This window comes from Sinocyclocheilus anshuiensis, unplaced genomic scaffold (genome assembly GCF_001515605.1).
Source record: "Sinocyclocheilus anshuiensis isolate Anshui unplaced genomic scaffold, SAMN03320099.WGS_v1.1 scaffold1, whole genome shotgun sequence".
Lineage (NCBI taxonomy): Eukaryota > Metazoa > Chordata > Actinopteri > Cypriniformes > Cyprinidae > Sinocyclocheilus > Sinocyclocheilus anshuiensis.
In genome coordinates, this window is record NW_015539843.1 from 725,086 (window position 1) to 748,312 (window position 23,227).

General features: G+C 37.2%; 1 protein-coding gene and 1 long non-coding RNA gene across 2 annotated transcripts in view; both read right to left on the reverse strand.

The window, feature by feature from the left end:
* The window catches only part of LOC107684506 (calsenilin-like), a 27,996-nt gene extending 15,106 nt beyond the window's left edge, over nt 1–12,890 (reverse strand). The window contains exon 1 of the mRNA XM_016480779.1: nt 12,585–12,890. Coding sequence (XP_016336265.1) covers nt 12,585–12,681 — 97 coding nt within the window. The 5' untranslated portion in view covers nt 12,682–12,890. The remainder of the gene's footprint in view (nt 1–12,584) is intronic.
* Nucleotides 12,891–18,432: 5,542 nt separating this feature from the next.
* LOC107684507 (uncharacterized) lies at nt 18,433–19,221 on the reverse strand. The gene is made up of 3 exons (XR_001633865.1): nt 19,026–19,221; nt 18,840–18,918; nt 18,433–18,577 (listed from the first exon to the last, which is right to left on the reverse strand). It is a non-coding gene; the product is annotated as an uncharacterized LOC107684507 (long non-coding RNA).
* Nucleotides 19,222–23,227: the final 4,006 nt, after the last annotated feature.

The window sequence follows — 23,227 nt, forward strand, 5'->3', positions numbered from 1 at the left end:
ACACACACACACACACACACACACAAAACAAAACAAATTTCAATCACAATTTGGAAACAATAATCACAATACAATAAAACAGTAAAAGATAAATAGATAATTAGAATAACAGATAATTAGATAAATACAAAAAAAAAAATTGAAATTGAGTTGATCTAATAGGCTGAAATTTCTATCATAATTGGGAAACAATAATCTGAAGAAAATAAAGACAAATCACAAAATGGTCAAGTAGAATTCTAGTGAATTCTTATTTGACCCACTTTTATCTCTAGATTGGTTGCAAATTAAGACAGAAATTGCATTAGGGTATTTTGATAAGAGGTTAAGCACATTAAAATCACCCTAAAAATCTAAATCTAAAAATCCTATCAAAAACATGAATATATGTACATTGTCACGATTGCCTACTGTGAAGAGCGAGGAACGAAGGAGACGAGGGATACTCAGAATCAACAGTCTTTAATAAACACACCAAGGGTAACACAGGGCTGGCTGGAGACACACGTAGCACAACATGGACATTCAAGACCCAACAAGGAAACATGGGGCAGACTACACTTTAAATACAACATAAAACGACATAACAATGACATACAACATAAAACGGTAACTGACGAGACACAGGTGTATCAAATGACTAATTTGACTAGGGAAAAACTAGGTCACTGGGAGCACATGGGGAGGAAAACAAACACATTGACAGTCCACACTGAAAAAAATAACTATTAAGATTTACTTAAAAAAATGTTGGTAACAAATTGTACGAACACATTTTAAGTAAATTTTACTGCTCTAATATCAAGTACAACTTACTCACTATTATTAAGTAAAATCTACTTACTAAACTTAACATTCATGAAGAAATTAAATCTAATTGCACCCTAATTAAGTAAATATTACGTAATTATATTTAATTTAAAAGTGTTTATTTAAAGTAATTAAGTACATTTTATTATTTTATAGACAGGAACCTTAATATTATAAAAAATTAAGTAAATCCTACTATTTACTGAAGTAAATAAGTAGATTTTATTATATGTTTTGATCGAGATGTCCCATTTACTTAGTTTTATGTATATTACTCCCTATGATTATGTAAACATTGCTAATTTCTTTTTGATTAATATAACCACATAAACTGTATTCATTGTGTCTATACCAGGGCTTCTCAACTCTGGCCCTCGAGGTCTACATTCCTGCAGAGTTCAGCTCTAACCCTAATCAAACACACCTGCACAAGATCATCAGGGTCTTCAACATTACTAGAAACAGAGCTAGGTAGTATTGATAACCAAAACTGCATCTAACATGAAGACCATCAGTCTGTCTTCCTCCCAACACCTCAAGAGTTAGGTCACCCTGTAAATAAACAGACACAATTTGTGATATTAAAACAATGATCTAAAACATTTAACCACAATTTTATACTATGCAGTGAAGAATAGGTAAAAATAACAACAATAATGTTATATCATGCAAATCTATGCATAGATTTATACTTGCCTGAATATGAGAATTAGACCAATCTTAGCATAGCGACAAAACACGACAATTAATGAGATTACTACAATGCTATTGCTCTAAACTCTCTCTATTAACTTACGTCAGTCGAGTGTTTGAAAGAGCAGAAACTAGCGTTATGCTAAACTATGCGATTGCTGTATTTAGTAACGATATTAGCTAGCTAGCAGTTACAACGTTAAATAATTTCCAGTCATTTCCAATTGGGCTCAAGTTTTTACGTGAAAAACAGCTTTGTGAATCTCTGAACTATTGAAAACATTTTCGCTGAAACATCACTCACTGCGACCGCACGCAAATTAACTTTAATGAGGTTATGTGATTAATATGAACGTCAATGTACAGTATAATGAGTCAAGCAAACAAGAATCAAACTATCGAAATGCACACGGACCAAAGTATTACAAATCAGAAATCTAAAACAGAAAGTCAAACTTACCTTAAACGCAAGAAAATCCAGCCATGCATCTCCTCCGTGAGCCCAGCCGTCCCTCTGATTCAAAGCGTGGGTTCAAACACGCATGCGCAGATTCAAGCGCGCTGAACTTTTAGATTAAAATTTACTCAGTATTTCTAGATTTATGTGCAATGACTATCATTTTTTTTCAGTGCATGGGTGTGACATATCGGCCCCCTCCCGGAAGGCGCGTCCTCGCGCCATAGAAACAACATAGGGAGGGCTGGGTGGGAACTTGGGAGGAGGCTCGGGAGGAGGACGGATACCCGGGAGGGGGCCGGCAGACAGAGTCCATGGTGGAGACGATGGAGGGAGGGGCCAGGGAGGAGACCAGAGGGACTTGGAGCAGGAGGAGCCAAATGGGACCCAGGCCACAGCCATAACGGCTACCCACGGTGGAGCCGATGGAGGGAGGAGCCATGGTGGAGGAAGGGCTGATGACTCCAGGGGGCTGACGACAGAGTCCATGGTGGTGACGATGGAGGGAGGAGCCAGGGAGGAGACCAGAGGGACTTGGAGCAGGAGGAGCCATGGTGGAGGAAGGGCTGACGACTCCAGGGGGCCAACCAATGGCGGCGGAGCAGGTGGCGGAGGAGCCCGAGGCGGAGACGGAGAGCCAATGAGCCAGGGTGACGAGGAGGATCCGGAGGGTCGAGGTGGAACAGATGGCTCAGGTGACCGATGTCAGAGGCGGGATCCGGAAGGCCGCTGTGGAGCCGGAGCGACAGAGGACCGAGGAGCAGCCGAAGGGAAGGAGGAGCCTGACGGAGCCGGAGGGATGGAGGGACGAGGCGACGCATGGTCGACGACAGACCAAGGTGGAGCCGGAGGGACGAGGGAGCCCGGTGGAGCCAGTGGACTGACAGGCCATGGCGGAGAGGAGGGAGCTAGGAGCCATGGTGGAGCCGCTGGGTCGACGGGCCAAGGTGGAGGCCAGGGATTCTCCAGCCACGCCGAAGATGGAGACTGGCAGACCCGCGGAGCTGGCATTGTAGAACGTACAGAGCGCATCGTCTGGGTAGCTGGTGAGATGGGCGATGGCCAGAAACAGTCTGGTTTGGCCCTTGAGCGATCTCTCCCCCTGCTCCAGCAGGAGGAGGAGGTACTCTGGGCGGGATAAGGGGTCCATGGGGGAGAAACAGAAAAAAAAAACACTGAATAAAACGCAGAAACAGAACGGAGGGGGAACACGTAATTATACTTTTTGTCTAGGTCGGGTCTTCTGTCACGATTGCCTACTGTGAGAAGCGAGGAATGAGGAGACGAGGGATACTCACAATCAACAGTCTTTAATAAACACACCAAGGGTAACACATGGGCTGGCTGCAACATAATGCAACATAAAACGAGGGTAATTGACGAGACACAGGTGGATCAAATGACTAATTTGACTAGGGAAAAACTAGGTCACTGGGAGCACATGGGGAGGAAAACAAACACACTGACAGTCCATGGACGTGACATACATACATACGTGCATATTTTTTCACTATTATGATGGCTGCAGTGCCTCACTTTCACCATTATAATGCATGCTCTGACTAAGCTGCTGTATTTATTGCTGGCGTCAGTGCTTGTTGTGTATAGGAATTAATGTTGAGCTTTTAGGATTATGGGACAGGTTCCAGTAATGCCATTAGAAGATGAACACTTCTTAATAGGAGCTCAAGCATGAAGCTTTTGCTGACAAGACATTATGGCCTAACATAACTCACTGAACCTGAACACGGGCATTAGAAAAACAATGGTACAATCTGAAAGCTTTGCATAGATGCTTGGAAAAGAGCATAGATTTTCTTTTCAAATGTAATTTTAACAAATCCATGCCTCTCTTTTCATTTCATGAGTTAAAACCAGATGTTCTTCTGAATATTGATCCGATGCACTCCAATTACAAACGGCAAAATTTGGATTTGTCCTTCAGTGCTGCAGTATTCATTCACAGCAAGCAAAACAGCATAAGGGCCATTACTATGAAGGAATAGTCTGGCAAAACGATCCCTCAATGTATACAAACACAGCACTTTCCCTCTATATGTTCAGTAACTCTGCAAGAACAGAAATGAAACCTGATATAAGGCAGCCGGTCCTCTATTTAATACATAAGCACTCTTGAGGCCAAACACGGCCCTGCTCTTTGAGTCTTCAGACTCGACAGAAGTGCTCTCTCTGTCTCTCCCTCCCTTTTAATGAGGTGTGATGGATCGACTTTTTAATGATAAAAACACCCTGGAATGTACTGACAACATAACTTTTACAACAACAAACAAAGATCAGGGATCCAGGATGGGCTTCCATTGATCGGAGGAAATGACTAATTACTTCTGATTAGCCAAGGATTCATCCATTTTCCAGTGACGTTAATATGTAACATTTACATATAAAATAATAACAGTTACATATAAAATAACCATCATTAGGTCCAGACAGAATCTGAAGACTTTTTTCTTTGTACTGTACATTTTCTATGCTGGATACATTTGTATAAATATTAAATGGATTTACAAATCTCTGCACTTCACGCTCATTAGAAGCAGACTGCAACATCAAAGAAAACCCTGAGTTATTAGGTTAAATTATTAGTTAGAACTATACATTTCATTCTTAAGGAACTGTTACATTTTAATCTTTTTTTTTCTTGAATTTTACGTTATTTTGGTGCTAGTCTTCTTGGTATTCTTTCCAACTAGGTCCCTGAAGAAAAAGATGAACAGGAACATAGATAACTGAACACTTTATTTTCCTGATTTCCCGTCCACAAAAGCCAACTGTACTGTAGTTGAGATGACATTAAATGTCCTACAGGGCCCTCTGTTGGACAAGACACATTACTGCATAAAGCTTTTGGGAAGGATCAATGTTTGTGATGTTTTTTGTTTGTAATAATAAAGTACAGTGACTCATGCATTATTAGTATTGGTGCTGTAACTACACTGTTATATTGGCAAAAAGCATCTTTCTGAGACTGGCTGCCATCCAAAAGTAGTCATGACAGTAGTCTTCGGAAATGACTATCTATCTATCAATGTCTGTAGGTCTCTGCAGGTCTGATTCTTGTCTGAATTCAGTGAGAAGGGGTGCTCTGTATGTTTGGGTCTCTTTTTGCCCAAAGGTGAAAAGACATTGTGAAGCTCTTATAGTAGTAAGGAGCTTTGTCATCAGATTTCCTACTGCAAGTGAGTATCTGTTATTCTTGCTCAATAATTTATTTATTCATTGGTTGATTTTTTTATTTAAATATCTGCCAATGATGCTTTAGTCCTAAAGTATGAAATGCTGCATGCACGCTTGTCTTTGTGGTTGGTTTGAATATGTTAATAGACTTATATGGCAGACTTCCATAATTACTTATATTGCAAATTGCAAAATATCTAGAGCATTTAACCCAAAGTAATTCTCTTCAATGAACATTCCAAAATGCAAATTCTGTTATTTACTCACGCTCATTTTGTTCCAGATTATAGTCATTTTTATTGTGCTGGAAAAAACTGATTTTTTGCTCAAAAGAAGAAAGTCATAAAGGTTTGGAATAACATGAAGATTAATATATGATGAAATAATTAGCATTTTTGGATGAATTATTCCTTTTTACTGTTAACAATCAATTTGTTGTTCTCAAAACATGCTTCCTTGATTATCACTTGAAAAGATCTTCATTTACTTTTTGTTTATACTCTTTATTTATTTTTTAATTTTTGCATATCTGCTGCCCTTCCACAAGTGGTTTGGACCACAGAGGCACCAGCATTTTACCTCTCACGGAACCAAACTTCATCTGCACCCATTTTGTCTGTAACACGTATGTTCATATTTACACGCTCCATCTGTCATTCTCAGCTCAAAATACTTCATAGTCATTCTGCAGTATTTTCAGAGCTACAGTCTTTAAAAATAACACTTGCGTACAGTGAAGATGTTGATGCATTGTGAGAAAACATAGTGGGGTAAAAAGTCTGAGAACACTTGTATTTTGCACGTTTTGGTAATTTAACACACTTTAATTACAAATGACTGTCTGTTATCAGCAAACAGTCTAAACTGAGTTGAATTTCAGAATTTCTTAAACTTTATTTGTACTTATTTGCTTTATTGACAAATAAAAAAAACCTGATGATCATGTCCTCTAGCATGATTTGAGATGATCCAAAGAGCATTTTGAGCTTCACTGTAAATATAAAAAATCGGACCATCTGTACAGAGTCCCATGATCACGTACTTACTTGACTAGTGGCCTAGAAAGTACTTAGTAATTTTACATCATAATTTTTCTTTTGCATTTATAAAAATCCCAAACCTGTTTATTTAGAGGTATAAATGTTTTTTTGGACCACACTATATGCTGTGTGTATAACAGGGGCATGAGGTTAAAATCATGAGCGGCAATGCTAATCAGTTTTATCATTTGTTTTTAGAATGGATCAGTTATATGCTATATTGCATCTGTGCTATTATTGTGATGGTGTTTTTGTTTCATTGCTTTCATGGATTCTCCACGAGATGCAGGCAAAACTGTAAAACAGGTCAAATATTATTATAATAATCACAATGATTAACTTCCTTTTTAACACAGAAAATAGTAACTGCTCTTTTGAACAGGTGAAGTCACACTGGAGGTGCGCAACACTTCTAATCCAGACAGCGGACCAGAAAACATAAAAGCAAGTACAGTAGAGTAATAGCAAAAAGAGAGCTTTATCTTCAAAGATACTCATATGAGCAAGATTCTGTAGAATTGAGCGGTTCTCTTGTGTTTAGGATGAGCACCACTCATCGTCAGCAGTACAAGAAAACACCAGTGTCAGGATGAGCTCTGTCTACCAGAGCCTAATCCCCTCCGCTACTGAGAGACAGTCAGTCTATGAGAGCCTTTATCAAGGGGGGACTCAATTTCCAGACATTTATGAGAATTTTGAGTGATGGTATAATCACTGTAATGCACAGACTGGCAAACTTAACATAAAGAGTCTTTACCTACTATGTACTTACATGTATGCACTTATTGTGTACTTACATGTTTTTAAATTGTACTTATATTTAAAAATACTCTCCTGTAATTACATGTCATTTCTGTAGTTACATCTATAATCACACTGCTGACCCTATCCTACAAATTAACCCACACTTAAGCCTAACCAAACTACCAAACCTGCCCCTAACCTTAAATGTGTGCCACCTCAAAGTGATATGTAATACAACATGAATATAATAAGTACATTGTTCCAAATAATTGATTATTTTTGACATAAGTACATAGTACTTAAAGGCAACTAATATGAAGTTGGACCCACAGACTCGTATGGATTTAGCTTTTTTAAAATGCAGCAACAGCACCCTCACAAAAGATATCAATGTTCAACAAATAAAAAGTATTAATAAATGTCAAAATAAACTGCAAAATAAAATGTCGCTTCCTGTGTGTGTTTAAAGTCATTTTACTGCTATTTGACTATGGCTCATCCAATCAAAATTTAGATTTATAGCTAAAATGTGCAGATGGACATCTTTGACTACTGACCAATTTTAATGCATTATTTATTGCATTTTATGTTATCTAAAAAAATTAATTAAATACTAAATTAAAGAGTTAATTTGACAGCCTAACCCAAACATTAATTTTCCAAAGACTTGAGAAAACTATGCTATGTGGGTAGTTGACAAATAACATGTCCAGAATTTTATTTTTTTTCCACATCAAGAAAGTGTATAGTTACCATTTTGTTTTGCATAATTGATCTCAATGAATAATTCTCGCCATTAAGTTCAAAAACAGTATGCATAATAAAAAAATAAAATAATGGTTTTGATACTGATTGACTTCATCTATCAGCTACATTCTGCTTTCATCCTTATTTGTTCTATGTAATATAGTCAACTTGAAATAATAAACATACAATGAACAATGTTTTCTAATAATTTTACTGTAAAAGTAATGCTGTAATCTGTCCAATTTACACCTAACTGAACATGCCAAATTAAAGTGGCAAAACACAGACAGTTCAAAGACAGTGTTGTTCTGATGAGCATTACCTGAGCGGTGATAGCGGGCCGTACTGTGACGACAATCAGCCAGGATGCTGGGTCTCGAGAAACGCCGACGCGCTTCTAAAGAGAGCGTAACCATCACGCTCCCCATAATAGACTGCTACAGAAACCACACCAGATTCGTTGCAAACGTGAACCACAATGATCATGAACCAGATTTTCTCCAAGAAAGCAGATGACTACCTCGGTGTGTGTGTGTGTGTGTATGAGTGTGTGTCAAAAAGCACATTGGGCAGTCTGTTTGGTGACTATAGGTCAAACATTCAGATACAGATACATGTGAGGGAGAAAGACACTTCAAAGATCCAGCGCTACTGTGACCTTTCACTTAAAACACAACACACACTCTCTCTCCTGTGGCTTATGCTTGAAAGTTTTTTTCCTCACAGAGGTGAACAAATTAATATGAGTATATGAATAAAACAGATGTGCTTCAAGACCCCTGTGTCGAGCACAGACCAAAGCATCTTTAAAGGGGTCCTATTTTGCTTTTTCACTTTTTCAACTTTAGTTAGTCTGTAATGTTGCTGTTTGAGCATAAAAAAAGATCTGCAAAGTTACAAAGCTCAAAGTCCAATTCAAAAGGAGATATTTTATTCAAGAGAAATCACTTTTCAAAACTACAACGAACGACTCGTTTGTACTACAACGCATATTTTCTGGGATTTGTGATATCACAAATATTGACGAATGGGACGAGACCTGGTTGAGCTGCACTAGAGAAGGCAACGAGTGTTATCACTATGTCGGAGACACGCTAGCTTTCCCAAAGCAGACGAACTTAGAGTGGTTACAATCATCCAGGTTTAAATCACGCTCAAATTGATTTGATTTTGATGCAATATTTACACTGAAGCTCACAGCAGGTGGCTATGGTAAGGGGCGTGACATTTCCCGACCAGGTGCCGAGTGCTGCCAATCACAACACACACTGGCCCAGATAACCAATCATAGCACATTTCGTATTTCAGAAGGCGGCCCTTCATTTAATACAGGAACTATTCGAGCCATTCATGCCAGACTGGGGTGTTGTAATAATGTAAAATATGTGAAAAAGAATGTGACAACCTAGTTTGAGAGCCTGTTCTAGTACACCCCCAAAACAAAATCAAGACTTTGTAAAAGAGCATAATAGGACCCCTTTAAAAAAGTGCATATGCTGTTTTTTTAGAGCCAGTTACATAAGTATGTACAATTTAGGACAGGGCACTTTAACAGTGATACTGCTGGGGGCCTGCTAATTATTGTTTGAATTTAATTATTTTATCAATCCATGAATTCAAGTTATATTTATTTATTACAAATTAAATGTATAATTTAATAGTTTTGTATATTTTAAATATCGTTAATTAAATACAGAAAATTTAATAGAATGTTTTTTGAAAGAAGTCTCTTATGTTCACCAAGGCTGCCTTTATTTGGTTAAAAATACAGCATAAACAATAATACTGTCACGAATTCGGTCCATGGACTTCCGTTTATTCACCACCAGAGGTCACCCTTTCCATTACATTGACTCTCGCACAACACAAACTGTTGCATAGCACCCCGGACTACATATCCCATCATTCTTTGCACGATTTGCACACTGCACTGATTGCACTCATTGCACACAGCTGTTTCTAATCACCTCACTCACTATATAACACCCACTCTAACCACCTTTCTCTGCTGAGTATTGTTTAGCCCGTACCCCATTCCGAGTCTCTGTGTTTTCCTTGTTTTGCCTTGCCTTGCCTGTTTCCGCGGTTTCTGATCTTTGCCTGTATTCCTGGATTTTTCCCTCTCGTCTCGCCCCTGTGATTCTGTCTGCCGATCGGTGACCTACGCTAGCCCTGGGACTATTCTTGTGTTTTGCCCGCCATATACCTGTTTGCCATTGTTTCTCTTTAATAAAGCTTGCAGATGGATCCACACGTCTCACGTCTCGTCAGCCCCGTTACAAATACTGTATAATAATGTTACAATTCAAATTAATTTTCTATTTGAATATGTTTTAAAATGTAATTGATTGCTGTGATGGCAATTACTCCAGTCCAGTTTGTATTATTTATGTACCATTATAGTTTTATTAAAATTTTGAATTAGCTTTTATTTTATATTTTCAGTTTTCGTCTTTTAATTTTAGTTGAGGTTTAAATAATTTTGTTGTGTCCTTTTGTTTTAACTAATATTATTTGTTCGGTTTACTATTTTGTATTACTGTTTAGGTTTATTATTTTTTATTTCCGTTTTAGTTTTAGTTCAGTAGTTTTTTTTTCTACTTCCAGTTTTTATTTATTTCCTACTTTTCATCTTAAACTTATTTCACTCAGTTGTCAAGGCAACATTTTTCATTTCTTTCTTTAGTTTACATTTTTCATCTAATATTTATATTATATTATATTTATTTATTTATATTTTATTGTATTTCAGCTGTTTCAAACAAAAATGAAATAGAACATTTTAACAAAAAGTTTTGATACTTTTAGTTAACAATAATAATCCTGCTCCAGTCTTCAATGTCACACCATTCTTCAGAAATCATTCTAAAATGCTAATTTCAACAGATTAATTATTTCAACATTTCTGTGGAAACTGTGATACATTTTTCAGTATTGTTAATGAATAGAAAGTTCAAAAGAACAGCATATAGAAATATTTGCAACGTTCTAAAGGTCTTTATTGTCACTTCTGATCAATTCATTGCATCTTTGCTGAATAACTTAATTTCTTAATATACAAATAAATAAAAATAAAAATATATACAAATCTTAATGACCCCAAGCTTTTTAAATTCTTGATGTCAGTAGTGTGTGGTGTAATGGAGTGCTCTGTCCACTGTGAGGCACTAGTGCATCAATGACTCTTGTGATACTTTCATGACAGTCACATATTGTGTCCTGGTTGTTGACCTGGCCGAAGGCCACTGAAACATGAGACAACAGATTGAGTCGATCTGACTATTTAAGGGACATATAAATGCTTAGTTAGCAAGACTTATGATCATATTATGTTGCTTAACCTGAACTTCCCCTGCTGACGCTGCAATTTCTTTTCCTGTCGCACAGAAAAAAAAAAAAAATGCATGTCAAGAGAATATATCAAACAGATATCGATAGATATATTGAAAATCAATTTGATTTAACAGCACTATAAAATCAAGCAGATTCTTTCTGAGATTGTCCAAGACTCTATTACCATTCCATTTTGGAGGATTACACTGTGAACCGTTGAAACCAGACTCTTTTTATGCAAACATCTAAAGCCTTTAAAAAATCCTTTCAAAAGCTATTTTATTTTTGTTTATTCGATTTCCAATCAAATAATCTTCATATTTTGAGGCTCATGATTTAGACCTGTGCAGAGCTCAAGGACACCAATGTGGAAGATTTATAAAATGTGGCTAATATTTTCTGCTGAAGGGGTTTTCTGCTATTTTTTTGAAGGTTAAGGTCTATAATAATTAGGCCCAAATAGCATTCAGCTCCATTTGAACACATTTTGCCTTGTTTGAATCCATTCCACAGTGTTTCAACCCAAAATCAGAGCAGAAATGGCTAGATTCTGTCAGGGTCTGGAAATGATTCATTTCCTCCTGACCCCCGAGTTCACATCTCTATATGAACGTGCAAATGGAACTGAAATAGACTCGGTCTCTCTGTCTCGATGTGTGGTGTAATTCAGCACACACAGTGAAGAATATGACGTTTTGGAGCTTGACAGTCATGGTCGCCATCCGTTTTCATTGGAAAAGAGCATTGTGAACATGCTGCCAAATATATCTTTTTATTTTCCACGGAGGAAAGAAAGGAACAGGTTTGGAACAACTTGAGAGAGTAAGTCTCAGTGGTACCAAAGGAAAAGACAGGACAAACTGAACATCAGTCCTTTGACCAGCAGTGACACAGAACAATGTATTGGTACTTCGTGAAAGTTAAAGTTAAAGGGCTCCTTTTACACACACAAACATAGCCACAGTGACAGCGTAACACTGCAACAACACAACACAGCATAACTGCCAGAGACTGTTTTACACTGAATCAGTGTCCTGTAGAAGAACGGATCAATTATCGACCTGCCTGTCCATAAATAATGCCTTCATTTCTTCATTACTTATATTTACTGCTATTTACTATTTTAACTGTAAAAACTGTTTAAAAATCCACTGTTGTTTTCAGAAAATATATTTTGAATGATGTTTTTCAACATAAATTAATATAAAACTATGCAAATTTATGCATTTAGAATGTATCCATAAAAAAGGAAACAATTATAAAACTACTAAAAACTATTTGCCAATAGCGTACAAAAAAAATATCTGCTGCTCAAGTAAATGTATCTTTTTTTTTGAAAGGATGTTTAGACATTTTTTTTTACTGGGATTAAAAGACAGAAATACAGATTTAACATTGTCTCAGTTCTGTTATGAACTATTTTATATTGGTTGTTTTATCTCCCAAACAACATAAAACTTCCCTTGTGCAGAGACTTCATAAAGTGCAGTATAAGAGAATGAGGAGTTCAATAAGTTGAAAAGAATGGAGAGAGACAGAGCAAAGAAGTAAAGCACAGTAAGTACCTCGGGCAAATGAGCCGGTGATCAAGCCGAAAAAGCAGCTCAGCATACTGGCCAACTCCTTCTGACACTCATTCTTACAGTCCTTCACAGCATCCATGTCTTCAGTAATGTCTCTCGAATGTCTCAACTGCTGACCGAACAGTCTCTGTTAAACTACTGTAACTCATACAATTAAAAAGTCCATTAAACCATCACCAGCAGACAGACTAATCTCTAAAAACTTCACTTCAAAAACACTCTGACACTTACTTTGTCCTCAAACTTCCTCCTCAGTTAGGAGAGAGTTTCAAGATCACACAGAGTTTAGTCAGTTAAGATCAAATTCATGACTGAATATTTATGAATATTCAGATGAAGAGTTTTCTTTAGGCTGCTGTGATTGTCAAATTAGTTTTTATCCATTTCTTTTTCAAAGAATAGACAAAACCATACCGCCATCCTGAGATCCAGAGCTGGAGGGTTTTGCTGCTCGGTGCAGAAAAGTCTCAATGTGACCCAATGTAGAGCACACTGCTGATTTGTTATCTGGATAACATTACACCTCCCAATCCAGACGTGGACAGTAATCCAAACCAAACAGCTAGTGAGGTCCTCAGAATCCTGACAGAGTTTGCTGTATATATCTGAACATATCCTGACTGCTTAGGAATTAAAGCTATGAACAGGAAGTAGCACTGATCTGAGAGAGAGAGAGAGAGAGAGAGAGAGTAGAATGCTCAAATTTCACAGGATGCAATACAGTATGCTGCACAGTCACAAGACATCAAATAATCTCTTAATTAATAGGAATAGTTCACCCAAAAATGAACATTTGCTGAATATTTACTCACCCTCAGGCCATCCAAGATATACAGGTGCATCTCAATAAATTAGAATGTCGTGGAAAAGTTAATTTCAGTAATTCAACTCAAATTGTGAAACTCGTGTATTAAATAAATTCAGTGCACACACACTGAAGTAGTTTAAGTCTTTGGTTCTTTTAATTGTGATGATTTTGGCTCACATTTAACAAAAACCCACCAATTCACTATCTCAACAAATTAGAATATGGTGACATGCCAATCAGCTAATCAACTCAAAACACCTGCAAAGGTTTCCTGAGCCTTCAAAATGGTCTCTGTTGTGATGTTTTTCATTCTCATTCTGACGGCACCCATTCACTGTAGAGGATCCACTGGTGAGCATGTGATGTAATGCTACATTTCTCAACATCTGTTCTGATGAAGAAACAAATTCTACCTGGATGGCCTCCAAGTGAGTAAATTTTTTTTTTTTTAATGTGAACTATTCCGTTAATAAGGACGATACAGAAAGAACCGCTGAGGCCTCTATATATGTTGTATAAATGCTAATTCATTACATAATATAGACAATATAAAGTTTTAAAATAGATTTAAAGCTTAACAAACTTGAATCTTGCTTTAATACTTTGACTTTTTTTCCTTTATTCCTTTCACTTGCTTTAATATTTTGCTATTTAATGTTCTGATGAATTGACATTCATACATTTTTAAGTCGTGGTTTAAGCATCAAAATAGTTTTTAGGGTCAATGTAAATATATAGGGCCACTAGCCTGATTCTGAGACACTTCTTATCCTTCGTCTCTTCTTTCACTCTTCTTATAGCCCTCTCTGATTTCCCCATTTGCAAACCAATCTCTGATTTCCTGATCCTGCCTAGAGTGCCACTTTCTTTTAATGGTGCCACAAACTGTTTCAGTGTCTCTTTCAACGCGCTTATAGGTAATTCTCAGCTCTTTCAGCAATCTTGAGAGTGAAAAACAAATCAATACAGCATGATTACAAATGCTTATTATGTACACAGCACAGCTATTTGGTTGAAAAAACAATTCATTAAACATTTATAAACGTTCATAAAAGCATTGTGTCTTCTAAAATTGTGCGTACAACATGACTAAATGCAGTTGTTTCATACGAGTTAATGTATTAGACCAATTTTCCCCCTATATGACCACTAGATGGCACCAGCTGAGCATTCTGAAGATCATAGTAATATGCAACATCTCGACTCAGGCGCTAGATGCCTACTTTAATGTGGAAAAATAAAAGACACCCTTGCATTTATATCATTTTCAAGAAAAGCTTTATATTTGATGACTCATCAAGTAGAAATGAATAACAAAACCAGTCATAAGGGTCAATTTCTCGAAACTGAGATTTATACAATTCATACAATTAAGTTTTGATCCAGCAGACTGCCATCCACCACCTTGCCATCCTCCTGGGAGAGAGAAACAGACAATGACAGAGAGCTTATTTCTTCTCACTCAGTTAATACAGTCTGTGCTTGAGTTAAATCAAATTCAAAAATCAAACGGCAGAACGTGTCTATATCTAATATTACAATGTCATCTTTGACTAAGTGTTGGAAGTACTTCAGAGAAGACACATAATTGTTCTCAGGGGGTCTGTAAACAGAACTAGATTTTCATTTTCTAAAGATAATACCAGTGCTTGCAAGGCAGCAAAAGAATAGCTTTGACATATATAGGCAAGATTTTAAACCACTTTGTGGGGAGTAGATGGTTAAACAGATGCAAAAAGGCAAACACAGATATTCACTATATGCAAACAGACGTAAGAAAGCTGACCAATCGGTATTCAGAATGCAAATATTATGATAATATCACCAACCAGAATGATTAAAGGTTTAGTTCACCCCAAAATGAAAATTCTGTCATTATTTACTCACACTCATTGCGTTCCACAACTGTATGAGTTTCCTTCTTCTGTTGAACATAAAAGAAGATATTTTGAAGAATGTTTAACCAAACTGTTTTGGTGACAGAATTTAAATTTTTGGATGATATATCCCTTTAAGAAACATCAAGACCTACCTACTTCTTCTGTTGAACATAAAAGAAGATATTTTGAAGAATGTTTAACCAAACTGTTTTGGTGACAGAATTTATATTTTTGGATGATATATCCCTTTAAGAAACATCAAGACCTACCTAACCTAAAACACAATATACTGCACTGTTTTTGCAAAAGGAGATGTGAATAAATGATGTTTATCAGACTGTGAATCTAAAATGAGCTTTTGTAGTCCTCGGGTTGTTTATTTGGGGAAAAAAGCAACATGCGTCACACAGAATGATAAATTATCATGAGACATTTTGCACATATGGAAAACACAAAGGTTTCAAATCAGCCTCCGAATCTAAAATTCCATAACCATATGAAAAATATCACACAGATTCCTGTGCCCTGCCATCAGCCACTTTGACATCATAACTGCGCACTGGCAGATTATGACATAATCAGAAATTATGTCATAAAATGATCTGTCATTAGAGATTATATCAGTCTTTTTTAGAATCCTGTCATTGTCACATCATAAGAGTTCTTACTATAAATTCAACATGAGATATAGAGGCAACATTTTTAATATCTGATTTGAGACTGTAACATTTCAAGCTGGAATAAAATATAACATGATGCTATGAGCTCTGTTTCCTGTAACAATTACAAAACTGTATCATAGCAACCATAATTTCTGCCAAAAATACCTCAGTTATTATTATTACAATAAAACTGGTAACTTGGTATCAGTCACAATCGTCATAATGTTGGACGGCTGATTCCATATGAATTTACCTTTTTTTTATGGTTACACTATCATTTAATGTATGTTTCCTTCTTGCACAGACTTTCGCCATTAATACCAGCTCAAGCCAAGGCTCATTCCAGCATCTCAACAAGTAATGAAAACTGCTTTATGTCTTGTTTTGAAAGAACTAGCGTTGTTTTCTCTTACGCTGCGGGTGCTGTGTGGAGATGTCTTATTTTGTTATTAAGAGCGATTCATTGCTTTGAGTTTGCACACATAATGCACTGTGGGCGCTGCTCACTCTTATTGATGGTTTGTGCAAAGCTGAGAGGAACAAATGCATTGCTGATTTTTTTGTCATGTTTGGCTACTCAGTTCAGTACTGAATATACAGCATGGGTTTTACAGTACTGTTTTTGTAGAATGGAGCATCATTTTAGGGAAAGAATCTTCATGCTTTGGAAAAACCTAAAGTAAGTTTAAGTTTAGTCATTATAGTAATTAATAAAAAATGGTTAGTTCACCCAAAAATGACAATTGCCCCATGATTTACTCACCCTCAAGCCAACCTAGGTGTATATGACTTTCTTCTTCCAAACGAATACAATCAGAGTTATATAAAAAAATGTCCTGGCTCTTTCAAGCTTTATAATAGTAGTGAATGGGTGTCGAGATTTTGAAGTCCAAAAAAGTGCCTCCATCCATCATAAAAAGTGCTCCACACGGCTCCGGGGGCCTTCTGAAGCGAATCGTTGTGTTTGTGTAAGAAAAATATCCATATTTAAAACTTTATGAACCGTAATCTCTAGCTTCTGCTAACTGTCGTACACGCGTACACGAGAGAGTGGCGTTCCAGCAGATGACGCAGGACGTAGGGCGAACGCGGTGACGATCGTGAAAGTGACGAAAGTGGAAGTGCAGTGCACCCTGTTCAAACACACCTGAACCAGCTAATCAAGGTCTTACTAGGTATACTTCAAACTTCCAGGCAGATGTGTTGAGGAAAGTTGGAGTTAAACTCTGCAGGACACTGGCCCTCCAGGACCGAGTTTGGTGACCCCTGATAGTCAGACGAAGTGTTGTAGAATATATTTAATTAAAATCAGCCTTTGTGCAAACATTTACATATTGTTTTTAAAGCTACTGAACAAACAGTTAAAAAAATTTTTTTTTTCAAAAGAAATTAATACTTTTAATCAGCACGGACACATTCAATTGACCAAACATGAAAGTAATGTCTTCTACATTGCTTCCAAACTATTCTATTTCAAACAATTGCCGTTCTTTTCTCTTCATCAAAGAATCCTAAAAAAAATTAAAAATGATCGTTTCCTCAAAAAATGTTAGCAGCTGTTTTCAACACCGATAATAACAAGAAATGCTTATTGAGCAGCAAATCAGCATATTAGAATGATTTCTGAAGGATCATGTGACACTGAAGACTGGAGTAATGATGCTGAAAATTTCTCATGGCAGAATAGTGACCGGAAGAGCCTGTAATTCGGCTATATAATACTGAACACACTGTTTTATTCCAGGATGACCTTTGCTAGGTGAAGAAAGAGAGCAGATGAGGAGAAATATGAACATTTGAGCAACTGAATGGGAAAATGTGGCATTTCAAAGCTCCCTTGAGTTATTTCAGCCCACCGCAGGATCACCTGTATTTGAACCAACAAAACCTGGACTGGAGCAGACACATACAGATAAACAAAATGGCAATAATTTGGTGGTGGAAGCGGTTCTGGATTATTCCAGCCCAATAGTGACTACCTCATGTTAAAACAACTGTCACCATCACGCTTTAAAAACCAGAACGGGTCTTTTTTACTAAAGGAAACCCCCGACATGTACTGTACTTTACCTCGTTCCTGCACAGCAGAGCGCCACTCATTCGTCTTTCAGCACTCAATTATTCAGACTCTAACTCTATAAAAACCCCATCAATAAAAGATCGGCAGAGAGCAAGAGAGAAGGAAACGGTAGGACAAAAGCCTCTTTTACATGTGTGGCCGTGTGAATGTGTAAACCCTTAAAGAAACTCAAACACTGCCAAGTATCTAAACTAGGGGTTCTTTATTTCCGACCGCGTATGCAGAAGACGCGGCATTAATACTCAAGGTTTTCAATTGAGGGGAGTTGTGCCGATGAAATGTATACAGTGAAGAATAAACACAACCAAAAGCACGCTTCCCCAAAGGTATAAAGAAACAAACCCCAAAATATAAGCACTTCAAATAGTGCTCACAGTTACCGAAATAACTTCAGGCCAGTTTCGCCAATTCCCCTTTTTCCCTTTACAAGGATAGCCCCACAGTAACAAAAAATTAAATAAATGAATTAATTAAACACAGTACAAATAAATTGGTGTGAGCACTTAACCCCCTGGATAAACAACGGTAGTGGCTTATAATGCTTTCTAAAGGAAGAACAAACATAGAATATAATCAAATATACATTCTCATAAGCCACTTACAACTATTGACTAAATAAATTCAAGTAAATCCATTTTACACTCTGTACATCTCTATTAACATTGTTATTACTATCTTCTTCTCCAAGAACAGATTATTAATGAATTCAAATTAACATTGACATCAAAACAGTATACAACTAGTGAACCATTTTCTCTGAGTATACATGTACATTTCCCAAAACCGAATGAAATCAATATTACTCACTCTGTGGCGTGCTGCGTCACATTAGAAATTCACCCAGCTGTCACCTCACATGCACCTTCACGTGCCTTCGTTCTCCCCTCTAGTATTATTTTATTAAAGGAGAAAGAAGTTTGGTTTACTTTCCCTTCCACTTCACAACATAAATGGCATGTCCTAAACTCAACGTTCACATTAAATGTCACTCACGCTCGATCTCCGCGGCCTGCACGATTCCTCTACGCAGATATTTCTCACCCACGGAGAAATACGAAATCTGTGTGATCGCAGACTGCTCCAAACTGCTCAGCGACCAGACCAACACCCAACCGAGGATTTCCCTTTTTTTCCCCTGACCAAACAACAGACGGTGTTGTTTTCCAGCCCATGCACTTCAACTCACTCGTGTCCGGGATGCCTCAATCATAAACCGTTCCCCGAAAATAAAACACTCTCTTTCTTTCCATTTTTCTCACTGCGCTGCTCAGACTCCCCCTAATGACGGATAGGCATGACCGCCGGCAATTCTTATGATGACTACTCTTTGTTACCCGGCAACACATGCACACACAAAAGCATGGCAGGTAGAGGTTAGAGAGCCGCCTCGCTCTTCATAAACTCACAAAGAAGCCCGTCATCATCCTGAGAGCGCTTTTATAGAGATAAACACAGACATTAATTTGGTTCTCAGGGAGAGGTTGGTTTAGGCTACGCTGTAAATGCTGAGCAGCATGAACCGGGTCGAAACACAATCGCTAGAAGCGGAGCTAAATACCAGGTGAGAGAGGGACTGTCAAAGAAAATGACACATCAGTCAGCCACTGCGGCAAGACGCTGGAAAAGGTGGCCGTTCAATCCTGACAGTGAGCGTAATCGGCTAAATTAAAAATGGAAGAGCCGCTGCTCTCGCCACATAAAGTCTAAGAAGACTGAATTAAAAGTGTCGTTGGGATTAACGACTGGGTTTCTAATAAAAATGGCAAATTAGGTATTAGAACGACTTTGAATTAGGATAAAGAGACACATTTGCATCATACTTGTTCTGCTGAATTAACACATAATACGATTCAGACCTTTCCATCTGGTGAGAAAGCCAATCTAACAGACAGCATGCAAATGTGTCAACTTTCTTAATGATAGTAGTTTACACCCTTAAATATGCTCTTTCTTTTTACTTTGTCATTTGTTGGCAGTTTCGTGCACTAGAGCTGGTTGATATAACCAAAATACCTCAATATCAATATTTTCAGTCTGTTGTTCATATAGTGTACATTCAAAATTATGGGGTGAGTAAGAGTTTTTCATCAAGACTTAAGTCTTGATGCTCACCAAGGCTGCATTTATTTGATCAAAACAGTAAAAACAGTAATATTGGGGAATAATATTATAATTTAATTCTTTCTATGTTAACATGTTTTCCAAATGTAATTCATTCCTATGATGGTAAAGCTGAATTTTCAGCATCATTACTCCAGTGTTCAGTGTCACATGATTCTTCAGAAATCAGTCTAATATGCTGATTTGCTGCTCAAGAAACATTTCATATTATTGTCAATATTTCAAACAGTTGTGCTGCTTCAAAAGAACATTATTTATTTCAAATAAAAATATTTTATAAACTTGTAAATGTCTTTATTGTCACCTTCGATCAATTTAATGCATCATTGCTAAATAAAACTATTAATTTCTTAAAAAAAATCTTACTGTCCAAAACTTTTGAATGATATTGTGTATACAAAGTAAAAAAAAATTATCTGCATGAGAGTGTCTAAGAATCAAATCTGTAAAAAGGAGCAAAAGCCAAGGCATTTTTTTCCATTTCTGACTATGAAAACAGGGCTGAAAGTTTAATCATTTTTATTTAAATTAACAAATATATCAATAAATAAATATTTATTTACTAAAACATTTTAATAAATAAAAATATGCCACTTGGAGACAATGAACACGTGATGATGCAAATGAATCAAAGCTTTGAATCAAACTTATTCATGGAAATAAACTTAACTTACCAACTCTATCTTAATGCTCTCATAACGTAGGATCAAAAAACAAGTATGATGACAGTCTTTGGGAAACCCAATGATCAAAAATAAAGTGAATTAAAATCACTGTGAATATATTTGTGAATATTCAAAATGCCGTCAGACAGGAGCCCAGTAATGTTTATTATTATGCTTTGGCAACATTTTGCAACCACACAGTCATGCCAATAAAGCTCATCTGTATTTGACATGAGACAAATTGTCGAAAAATATGTGGGCCATTCAGAGCTTTTAGTAGCTCCATCCGCTCAGTTCATTTTTTCCCAAACCTTCCCATGATGCCTCAGTCGTGGGATAATTGTAACACTACTTGCCAATGATAATCTCCCTCGATCCCTCTAATTGACCCAACACTGTCTGACTCACTCTTCATTTCCCCATGCACACACACACACATACACACTATTCAGTTTACACACAGAGCCATGCTGTCAAGCACGGACATGCGTATGGTTACATGTTTGCACACAAACACACGCAAGCTTTAATTCCACACCGATTATTGATCTAGCAGCGTTTGAGGGTGTTGTCGACCACGGAAACAGACGCATGCAGAATGCAGAATGCAGAATACACTCCAGTGCAAACGAGAGGACAAGATGAAAGAAGCAGGAGAGAAGGCTCCACGTTTGTTTTCCATAAGGGACAGGAACGAAGGATGAGAAATACGGAGAAAGGCGGGAGACAAATAGAGTAGTGTAATTGTTCTGACCAAACACTCCCACCATGCTGAGATATAAATAGAAAAGGAGAGATAGAATGAGAGAAAGAGAGAGAGAGAAGCAGCATAACAGATATAGAGTAAAATAAACGAGAGAAAAAAATCCACCACTGGATTTGTTCTTACTGATGCCAATTAGCATAATGAGCCCAGAAATACAATAAAAGAAAGGGAAGACAGAGCGGAGGAGTGAAGAAAACAGATGAAGGGGGAAATGATGGAGAGAATGGAGGGTTATTGGAAGATATAGAGATGATATGAAACCATTTTGGAAGGGGGGAAATTTGCATAGCTATTTCTGTGCATTTCATTGGGGAGGGAGAGAAAGAAAGAGACAGAGTGAAAGAGAAAGAGAGCAAGGGGAGAAAAAGAGAGAGGAATGAGAAAGAAAGAGCAACAGTGAGCGAAAAGACTCAATGACAGGTGAAGGAATAAAATAAATTCACAAATTCATCAAAAGCTAATTTAATGCAGACTAAAGTAAACAGAAAGGCAATGTGTGAAGTTCACAGTGTGCTTTACTCCTCTATTGTGCCTTTATTTGAGATTATTCATCTTGTTTTCGTGATAAATGTAACAGCCATTTAATGCATTTTAATATGTTTGTCTTTGTTCATTCTTACCTCTGGGGAACTGAAATGAGAATAAAAAAAATAAACAAAATCCCATTAAGTTATTTATAGGGATCAGAATATGAACATACAGGCATTTTTGACTTGCCCAATAAGCGACAACCTAACAACACCCTGGCAACCAAGCGGCCGCATAGCAACACAGACAGCATTACTTGGAACACAATCTCATGGCACATTTGTAGAAAGACTTTTTAAGCACCATAAGCATTTTCTCCACAAATAACAATGAAGTAAATTCTTAATAAAGGTTCTTTATTGGCATCTATGGTTCAATAAAGAACCTTTAACATCCATGGAAACTTTCCATTGGACAAAAGGCTCTTTATAGTCAAAAGCATTCTTCACACTAAAAAAAAAAAAAGGTTCTTTGGGAAACGTAATCCATTCTTGAACAAGATGTCAACAGCAACTTGAGTTATGGTGGCATATGTGTTATATTGCATATTTGGTTGCATTTTTGTTCAATGAAATGCTCTTTTGCACTTAAACGCTATTTACTCTCACTACAATGAACCAAAAACACGAGTCAGTGCATGGGCATGAACAAAAACATTCTCTTAAAAGATACATTCAAGAGCTCTGTTTCGTTCATAAACAAAGCAACACTAATAGCACTGTGCTTGAAACCACCCAAAACACCCTACCATCATGGCTGCAAGTTGCGCAGCACATCCTTTTCTTCAGAAAACATAAAAATGTATTCATCCTTTATACTTCTACTCAACAACTACACACACATTCCAGTCACTCCTTCATTCAATATATTTACAAATACACAAAACATGTCCTTGTTTAGCATTTAATGCCAGAGAAGCAGACAGAGTCAGGACTGTATAATTAAAGCCTGAGAGAGACTCTTTTATTCAGAGGAAAGGGAAGATCTCTGCGTTAGATCAGGTACAGAGTCACCATGAACTGAACAACCTCATTCCACTCAAAAGCAGGGGCGGACTTACCCATTAGGCAAAGGTAGGCGACCGCCTTGGGCCCCAAAAAGCCAAGGGCCCCCTA